Source organism: Vipera berus (assembly GCF_964194415.1).
Source record: "Vipera berus genome assembly, chromosome: Z".
NCBI classification, from domain to species: Eukaryota; Metazoa; Chordata; class Lepidosauria; order Squamata; family Viperidae; genus Vipera; species Vipera berus.
This window is the reverse complement of record NC_138205.1, coordinates 33,165,313-33,175,767: the sequence shown is the minus strand read 5'-3', so window position 1 is coordinate 33,175,767 and position 10,455 is coordinate 33,165,313. Positions and strand designations below refer to the sequence as shown.

Below are 10,455 nucleotides of genomic sequence, written 5' to 3'. Positions count from 1 at the left end.
CAAAAATCTTTCACTGATGCTTCCTTTCAAGGGATTTGGTTTGCCACAGCCAACTCATTTCCCCCATTCCCCAGTTGATTTCCCAAACAAAGGAAAATGTCTTCTTTGCTCCAAGCATGCCAATTTCTTCTGTGCTGTCAGATGAAGAAGCCTCTTGTTGATTTACTTTAAATTCCATTAAAGATTGTGGAATTGTATGCCTGGTCAACTTTTAAGTTCTTGACTCAACCATTCAAAGGAAAATACACAGAAAATGCAGCAACAGAAGGTTGAATAGTCCCCTCTACCCAAAGTGTATCCCTCCCCTATTTGCCCCAAAGTTGACTTGGTACTGTTTTTAGAAGTCTGCATGTCCCAAAACACTCTTCCTCCCAACCCACCCTGACCCACCCAAAACAAAGTAAAAAGCTCCACGGGTTGCATCATCTACCTGGTGGTCAAGTTTGGAGAAGCAACTGCTTCTGTTGCTACTTCAAATTTTTTTACGAAAAAAACAGAGTGTTGTAGAGTGGGGGACCCAGCCTTAGGATTGCTTCAGCCGTTTGCGTGGGGGTCCCAGAAAGGGGCACTGTGCAGAGGCCAGTGAACGATATGCCTCTGCTACCAAATGAGGGTGAGATACTACCATCGACTTCCAGCCTGCAGTCTCCATGACATCAGAAGCATGGCTGAAAATAATAATCAAGAATTCAAGATTACCAGATTGAAAAATGTCAATGAAAATCAACTACATCTCAGCTAAATATTACCTATCTGAAAATGTCTCTTGACACAAGAAATGTATTTTTCACTATGCATCTTTGGACATTATTCTTTAATAAAGATGTTTCTATTCCTGCAGGACTATTTTGAGGCATATTTATTTACAGTATTTATTACATTTTTATGGCCATCCAAGTCAAATATTTGTGACTTTGGCATACAATAAAACACGGTAAACTAAAAAGACAAATAATCCCAGGCAAGTGGGATAAAGAAGAATTAGTATTACTGCATCTACCAACTTTCTTGGCAAAAAACATTGAGTAAACTTCCCTTTCCATAAAGGAGCTTCATCTATATGTGCAGTAAAGCTGTTGGATGATAAATCCTGAGAGCTGCATCTCTAACACAACTGGACAGAACCATCTTGAGGAATGCTATAGTAAGAATCTGTTTATTTAAGAGAAGAACCATCATTCGAACAGCTCTTGGCTATTTTCCATCTCTCAGAGTTGATGACAACGTTTTAGGGTAGGAGCTAATCTTGACAGAGAACTTTTAGCTACTCTTAGACATAACCCTTTCCCCTGGTATCCTGCAGAGGATCTGAATGCAGATTTCATCATCCCCAATCAACTTTGCTATGCTGAGAAAAATAAAGAGAATTCTAAGGTACTCTAGGGGTGCAGACTCTGGAAAGAAATCCTAACTTAAAAAAAAAGCTTAAAGGTTTCCCCTGTCCAGTCGTGATTGACTCAAGGGGATGGTGCTCATCTCTGATTCTGAGCCGAGGAAGCCTGCTTTGTCTGAGACGCTTCTGTCATCATGTGGCCTGCATGAAAGTATGTAACGCAGTAACCTTTCCCACTGAAGCGGTACCTATTTATCTACTCGCATTTACATGCTTTCGAACTGATAGGTTGGCAGGAGCTAGGATGAGAACGGGAGCTCACCCCATCATGCAGCGCTTGGGTCCTGAACCCAGGCTATCAGCTTTCCAGCTAACAAGCCCAGTGTCATAACTGCTGCGCCATTGCTCCACCCATCCTAACTTAAGTAAAATGCCAAACATTGCTTTGAAAATTGTCCTTGCTAGATTTAATTCCCTAGAGACAAAAAAGAAAGCTCACTTACTAGTTTATGAAGTCAACTGCCTGAGTTTTTAGCTGGTCAGCACTGTGTAGATCAGCCAGAATTAGAATCTCTGCTGCATTCTCCACTGACAAATTGCTGCATAAAGCATCCTCACACATCACTTTCAAACGTTCCAAAGCATACTACAAAAGATACCAAAAATTGGACTATTTAAACAAGCATGTCATGTTCTTCATAACTTTCTGGTAACATGAAACAACATCAGAACACAGCCCCACAAAGCATAGTGAGTTGGATAATCATGCTTACAATATAACTAGCTTAAGTATCTGTGGATTTAAATGGGACTTCAGTAAACATCCATTTTGGATCTAATCCCATCCCCCATTATATAGTAGGAATCTTTAAGAACTAACACATGCACAATCATATATGGATGCTGGGTATCAGTCAATGTTCTTCACAAAGAATGAGAAATCCTATTGCTTAAATAAATGCCAAGAAATTAAAAACAGGAACAGTGCTACACTTCTTCCTTCACATTGCTCTGCTTCTTTTTAGCGAAAAAATATTCAAATTAGGGCCAATCCTCAGTCCCAGAACTAGAATTTAAAAGATACACTAATTGATTTGCAGAATTTATTTTCTTTGCTGAACTTTGAAGATCTGAGCACAGGGAATATGCATGCTTGCATGTGAACCTATATTAGCTCTTTAGGTACCACAGCATCTCAGCATGTCTTCCCATTCTCCTCATAAACATTGGAAAGACAAATTGAACTCTCTAATCACATCTTCACCCAAGAGCCCAATGGCAGGTCTCTGGGGTTTCAAATAGGCATTGCATTTTGTTTATAGAACAATTACGTAATTTTCCCAAGAGACTGGAGGAAGACAGAACAAACTGTTCCCTAACTTCTTGGGCAAGTATTAAGAGGTTTTATGTGCTGCCATAAAAGGTTTTACTTTCTGTTTTTAAAAAGACACCCAGGGATGTTTCTAAAAAGGAACTATATAAAAAATCACAAATCCTCTTCAACAATTAAAGCCCTCTTCAGTACCCCATCTCTACTGGGGTTATGTAAGTGTTGCTGAAGCCAAGTGGGTACTAAACGTATTTAATCCTTAACCGTGCTGGAAAATCAAGATAGGATTTTGCTGTGTAGGTACAAATGGATGAATGGTGGGAAAAGATGTTCTATATAAAAGACAAAGAATATTTCAATTTTTAAGGGACTTATTTTTACTTAAAAAAGTTAACAACTCAAGTGCCATATTCTATCTAAAATTCATGTGTGCTTTCTTCCCTTAAAAACATGGCTTAGATCTCAAGGTTTTTTTTTACTGTTTACTGGATAAAAGCTACACAAATAATTCATGTTTCTGGAAACGCATCCTTCTAAGCTATGTCCTAGCTACTTCCTGATGTGCTGGGATACAATTACGTATAGAACCTGGAAATTCAGGGAGAATATTAGATTGGAGACAGATGGCCAACGTGGAGTTTGACGAGAACAATTTTAAGTTATTCCCTGAAGTATGTATAAAGAAAGAGAAATATACCGTATACCCAAACTTCGGCAGGTCTCCGGACGGCGGCGGCTTGGGAGAGGTGCGCGCGATCCTGGAAGCACCGAAGCCTCGGCCGCGCGCAAGTCCTCGGTAAGCTCCGGGCGGTCACTTGCTTCGCGTCTCCTGAGGGAAGGGGGGGCGACTGGAGCGGGCGTGTTTTCTCGCCTGCTGGGCACCGCGATTTGCCCGGGGAACGCACGGGCCCCGAATGGCAGCGTGGAGCGAGGAAGCGGACAGCCAGGGCTTCCCCGAGAGCCGCGGCCACACAGGGTATTCCTGTGTATTCAGGCTTGCAAAATGGCAGATCGAGCCTCTGCTGGCGGCAGAGGCTTGCAGAGTGCGGATCCAGCCTCCGCCGGCGGCGGAGGCTTGCAGAACGGCGGATCGGCTTATACTCGAGTCAATAACTTTTTTCAGTTTTTTGGGGTGAAATTGGGGGTCTCGGCTTATACTCGAGTCGGCTTATACTCAAGTATATACGGTAACTTGGTTTCACCGATATCCACCAATTTAATCTTAACATCAGAATATTAAAATATGTAAAACAATAGTAAGTGGTTGCAGACTAGTACAGATGATTTGGGGTTAGAATATGCTGTGACAGAAATTTGTCATGTTTTTTTATCCTAACTGGTCTCCTCTGCCTATGCTATCCTCTCTGACAATAGACTTATGGGTTTGCTACATTCTACTTCAATAGGGCTCAGCTTATAATATTGGGGTTCCAAAAGATAAAAACTTAATATATACCTACTCAAGAATGTGAGGAAGTACAAAACAAGAGTTAAGATGGGCAATTCAAAAATACCCCAAATATCAAGTTGACATCATCTCTATTCTAGCTTCTCCCAATTTTTGTTTTTCTAGAAGGTAATACAGCTAACTTTCCCTTTTACCTTGTCAGCAGCTGCAAGCAGATCGTCAGCCATTTTGTCAAGATTAGGTGCCTTCCCGGTATAAATGAAGCACATCATTTCTTTAAAAACTTCAGGTTCCACATCATTGATTTCTACTCGATTCTGCACCAGAGAAAAGAGGAAGATTATTCTTCTGAGGCAACAGAAACCTTTCCTAGCCCCTCTTTCAACAGAAATAACTCTCTGTAAGCAGGGGTGCAAACCTGTTTATTTGTATTTATATCACTTCTCATCTTATTTAGTGACTCTCGGCATCTCAAATCTTTCAGATTTGATGGCTGCACCTGACTTTAGGTGAATGCAAGGATTTTTCTTCAAAAAGATAAGTTAAGGTTAAGAAAACAGGTTAAATTTGATTTTTATTTATATCTTATTTCAAAGTCAAACTAACTGCTAATTTGAGCAGTCTATGGAGATTCTAAGTCATCCAGCTCATTTGTTAATTTGAGTGTAAAAATATTTAATACTTTTCTCATTACATCACTGGAAAAAATGAATTTGATGGCAAATTTTGGAATGTTTCTATGTGCCAGACCCAAAGTTTAAGGGCCCATATTTATATGGCCTGCTGCAAATTACATGCAAACATAGTTCAGGTTTCATGTATCCCTTCTAGCTCTGTAAGAAGACAAACTACAACTTCCTCCTTAGCCTGTTTTTTCTTCCAATTCTACCTGTAATAATAAAAAAATATCACTAGCAATGTTATAGAATCATTCTAAGCAGAAGATCAGTTTTTTCCCAAAGTCACTTTGGAAAGAGAGATGAGCAGCATATAAATTTAATAAATAAATAAATAAAATACATTTTCAGTCTGATTTCATTTAGTTGTTATTTTAAAGAATTTTCTTTCTCAATTTTCTCAAGAGTTTACACCATAAATTAGAATATGCTTACCTCTATCATATCATATCATTCATATACTCGTCCCAGCTTCTGCCAACCTAGCAGTTTGAAAGCACGTAAAAATGCAACTAGAAAAATAGGGACTACTACAATGGGAAGATAACAGCGTTCCATGCGCCTTTGGCGTCTAGTCATGCTGGCCACATGACCACGGAGATGTCCTCAGACAAGCGCTGGCTCTTTGGCTTTGAAACGGAGATGAGCGGAAACGACTAGCATGCATGTGCGGGGGAACCTTTACCTTTTATACATATATATAAGACTACAATCTCAGATTAGTATCCAGTGCTTCAGATCTAACTGCTGGAAATAAAGAACTTAAAATCAATTGCTGAATAACACTGACAGTTTGTTTGCATGGGCAATGATGGATCTCTTGCCAACCCACTATAGAAAACTAACTATCCAAGCTGCAATTTAGATTCGTCTCTCTTCTCTGTTCCCAGAGAAAAATGCCTTGTCAACCTTGACACATTAACAAGACTATATTTCACTGAGCCTCTCTTGTCTGAGCAGGACCTTTGTGGGTTGAGGTCAAAAGTCTGCAATACTTTTCAGTTATTAGCTAAAGTTTGTTTCCACAGTATCTTCCTGTCTGGACAGCTCTTCTCCATGGCTTACCTTTTTACTCTCTTCCATCTCATGTTCAAACATTGCACTGAAAACTGGAGAACGGGCTGTAGGCATGGTGGATTGGCATAAGGAAAAATGGGAAGAAAAAAAAAACCATTTTAAAAATGTGAAACAGATACTCCTTTTTAGAGAGGAACTGATATATACCATCAGTACTTGCAAATTCAAGTAATGTATAAAAGGGACAAGTAAAAAATAAATGGTATACTCGCAAGAGAATCAAATCAAAATTTCTGCCCAAGGGAATATGCATATGCTTTCCCAGCAATTTATTCCCTCCTATGCAAAGAGATAAAAGAAACTCTGGAATTCAGCTAATTCAATTTTCAGATTTTCTCAATTCCATTTCTTCTTACACTAGAGGTAAGCTTTGTGTTGTTGTGTGCTTATCACCACAGAATATACAGGCTGTGTGTGATTTGTACTAAATTAAGAAATAATCAAACACAATAAGCATCCATATATACTGTACCACAGAGGTCCCCAACCTTTGTGGGTTGACAGCCCAGTGGGGGGGGGGAAGAGAGGGGAGCCGTGTTAGCAGCGGGCCAATGTACATGTGAGAGTGCCCACTGACCTGATGCTCGTGCAAATTGAATGAGTGCCCACTGGCCTGTTGCTCATGCAAGTTGAGCTGCACGTGTGCACACACAGGCTCCAGCCAGCCACTCACACAGCCCAATTCCAAATAGGCCCATGGCCTGGTAATGGGCTATGGCCTGAGGATTGGGACCCCTGCTGTACCGGATAGAGATGGATTCTGCAATCTATATAAAATATGCAAGCTGGAGCACCCATCTTTCAAAATCCATTCTTATTTTGCAGCAACAGGAACAAACTCTATACAGAACCTAGAAATCTTTCCCCAATGACAAAACCTTAATCTTTTGATCTGTGGAATTTCAGAAGAATTTAAAATGCATGTAGTCTTCAGCTTATGACCATTCATTCAATGATTGTTTGAAGTTATGTAAGCACTAAAGGGATGCGGTGGCTCAGTGGGTTAGGACGCTGAGCTTGTCGATCAGAAAGTCGGCAGTTTGGCGGGTCGAATCCTGAGTGCCGCGTAACAGAGTGAGCGCCTGTTACTCGTCCGAGCTTCTGCCAACCTAGCAGTTCGAAAGCACGTAAAAAATGCAAGTAGAAAAATAGGGACCACTACGGTGGGAAGGTAACAGCATTCCGTGCGCCTTTGGCATCTAGTCATGCCGGCCACATGACCACAGAGACATCCTCGGACAAGCGCTGACTCTTCGGTTTGAAACAGAGATGACCACCGGCGCCTAGAGATGGAAACAACTAGCACGCATGTGCAGGGGAACCTTTACCTTTACCTTTAAGCACTAAACAAATGGTACTTATGACCTGTCCATAAAACTGAAGTGCATGAGTGATCACATGATCAAAATTTGAGTACTTGGCAGTCTGCCCACACTTATGACTATAGAGGCACTTCAACTCCCACCAACTCCTACTTCCCTCCTACCTGTGGTCCCTGCACTGTGCTCCCTGTAGTCTGCACTCTGCCATCCTCAGCTGGACTTTGCTGCCTTCCTTCTCCTGCTGCTGACCAAGCATGCCTGGCCTGGCCTTTTGTGAAACAAATACTGGACACATGAGGCTGTCACCCTTTGGTCATGAACAGTAGTTTCTTTACAAGTCCTGGAAGGCTTCATGTGGCCAACAGCTGCTTCACAAAGGGCTAGGCCAGACATGGGAGGAAAAAGATGGTGATGGGGCAGCGGATGCAAGATAGCAGGGTACTCAAAGGCATTTGGGGCTGGGGCTTTCTACTATGCTCCTTGGCTGGGTCAAATTGGCTATGGCTTTGCTGCAATTCATGTTACAGCCCCAGAGCTGCCAATGAGCCTGAGCCACAGAGTGACAAGCAGCCCCAGAGCCATGCTATTCTGAAGGTGTTTGCCACCTTGCAAGACAGTGTGCATGGCAGCCCAAAGAATGGAGTTTTGTGGGGAGGGGGAGAATATGCAAATCCTAAAAGAAGGATGACTTGGAAAAGGCTATAAGGTACAAGTCTAAGCATTCAGCTTGCCACTAATTTGTCATCCTGTTACCTTTTGCATCTGTCAATATTTTTTTCTTCTGTTCAATTATATCCGATTCTCAGAAACTGCTGCACAAGTCCCTGCAGTTTTCTTGGCAAAGTTTTTCAGAAGTGATTCACCACTGCCTCCTGCTTAGGGTTAAGAAAGTGACTGGGCCAAGGTCACCCAGTTGGCTTTCTGCCCAAGGTGGCACTAGAACTCACACTCTCATGGTTTCTAGCCTGATGCCGTAACCACTACAACAAATTGTGTCACTACCAACCTGCTAATATGGCTTTGTGAGCTTGAAACTCCTGGCCTGCTACACACAAGGAACAGTCTGTGAAGCGAGAGTTTTCCCAAAGGCCTCCCAACTCATCAGCCAAGCGGCATTCAGGTACCTTCACCATGTTCATGGAATTCTGGCCAGAGATATTGACAGAATCCTGTACTACACTCACCTGCAAGGAAGCATAAAAGCCCATGCTCTTTATAAACATACTGGTAATAGCAGCAAAAAATCTAGAAGAACTGAATTAAAAAACACAAAAAAATCCAGAGCAATATACCTTTTTTTAAGAGAACCCAGCAACACATAGGAAAAGTTTGAGTTTTCCTACCTGCTCTCTGAACCATTGTCTATATGCAAGTTCACCACACTGAAATGAAGAGAGATTATCAACCACTTCAAGACAGTATATGAAATATACACATTAGTACAACATTGAGCAAAACTCAGGAGGCACCACAGAAAACCTATTTTATAGGGTTTTATAGCAATATAATCAGTTTGCTATAATCCCTCTCTGCCTCTCCCAGAAAAGATCTATCAAGTCTTCTATAGCCATCCCCAATGGTCACTTAATAAATAGGGGATTGGTTCACATAATACACTAGGTTAGGCAAAATGGCTTCATGTAATTTATGGTTCAGTGTGTTGTGGGGATCGGTTTAGCAATTTGTGTGAAGAAGCCTTTCAATTTAAGCCATAATATAGTCTGCATGAGTAGAGCATATGGAGAAATGTAGAAATTTTTGTTGCAATCCTGGATTTAGAATGCTGTATGAATCTAAGTGGTAAACTATCATACGTGCAGATAAATGAAAATTCAATTTTATGATAGTTTGGGCCAAATCTCCCAAATGATTGATCATATGTGGATGTGCATATCTTAAAATTCTTCTCTATTAGGCAACTTCTCAAGCGATAAGCCAGCAGAATGCAGCAAGTTAATATTTATCACTAGTCCCATGCCTTTCTGAGCTGGCGTACCATCTGATGGTCCCCAAGAAAGAACAAAACCCAGGCTCCAGTAATGGAAGACTGAAATTAAACAGTGCACAGATTCACAAATTAAAAGCTAATTCATTTTTTAATATACAAAGAAAAAAAATACTATCTCTGATAGTAATCAAAAATCCATCTACTCCGGCAGATTATGTAGCAGAATAGTTGATCTGTAGGAAGAACAAACTCAAAGCTAGGGGAAAACACTGTTTTCCAACTACCACTACTCAGCCCAAAGTGTTCAGAACGTATGAAAAGAAAAGTGCCATTGTGACTATTAGCTGTGAATTTAAAACTATGAAGAAATCTGAAATCAATCTGATACATAGTTCTTTTACAAAAGCATACCCAAAACCATATCTGAAAGTTATTGAAAAAGGTCCCCCTTTGGCAAAAGCAACTGGGACCAGAATTTATGTCACTAAGTAATGCATTTCTAAAGTGCAAATCACATGATGGCATTGCTTAGCAAAGGCAATCCCAACATTCCCTTATTATTTTAATTAAAATGGTTAGCCAACTTCAAGTCACCCCCATGATTTTAGGACCAAATCCATATAGTTTCTTAACAGCAACATGGAAATGGCCGCCACTGTATTCTTCCAGGATTCTCTTTCATTTTCCTTATACTGGCATTCCCTTCAAGTGCAAACCAGATCTGACCAACAAAATTTCTGAGATCAGCCTTTATTTTTCTTTACTGGTTGAAGTTGGGGAAATGTAATTATTAGGGAAAGTATTAGAGCAGTTTATGTTTATTTAGAGTGGCTGTTTAGTCTTTCTTGTGTAAACCAGGAGTGGGGCAGATTGTTAAGAGTACTTTTAGAAATCAATGAAAAAAATTTGAATTGGAAAAAAAAAATCTTACTCAGTGTAAAACATTCTTCTCCATCTCGATAAACTGTAGATATACTGTACTACTAACCTGGTATCTAATTCTTAGGCAGCATGATAACTGCCCTGGTTACTCTGGAAATTTTGGAAGATGCTATCCCACATATTCGAAAAAGGCTACAATAAAGCATTGCATTAATACTTCTGTTTGCTTTAAAGTAAACTTGTGCTTTAGAATACAATTTATTTATTTATTTATTTATTAATGGGATTTATATCCCGCCCTATCTCCCGAGGGACTCAGGGCGGCTAACAACATCAAAACTTAAAGGTCTCTGTACAGTAAATTAAAAAATAAAATTTGAAATAAATTAAAATAAATTAAAGAATAAAGTTAGAATTGTAAATATAATTAAAATCCGTCAGTCTAGGTCAGCCAGGTGGAAAAGGAGTGTTTTGAGGC

General features: G+C 40.3%; 1 protein-coding gene across 5 annotated transcripts in view; it reads right to left on the bottom strand.

Annotated features, from left to right (window-relative positions):
* Positions 1-395: 395 nt before the first annotated feature.
* Positions 396-10,455, bottom strand: part of SPOP (speckle type BTB/POZ protein) — a 70,782-nt gene continuing 60,722 nt past the window's right edge. For all 5 annotated transcript variants that reach the window (XM_081344407.1, XM_081344410.1, XM_081344406.1 and 2 more), the window contains exons 7-11: positions 8,154-8,331; positions 5,814-5,869; positions 4,266-4,388; positions 1,837-1,979; positions 396-668 (exon numbers count right to left, since the gene is read on the bottom strand). In XM_081344407.1, coding sequence (XP_081200533.1) covers positions 524-668; positions 1,837-1,979; positions 4,266-4,388; positions 5,814-5,869; positions 8,154-8,331 — 645 coding nt within the window. In that variant the 3' untranslated portion in view covers positions 396-523. The remainder of the gene's footprint in view (positions 669-1,836; positions 1,980-4,265; positions 4,389-5,813; positions 5,870-8,153; positions 8,332-10,455) is intronic.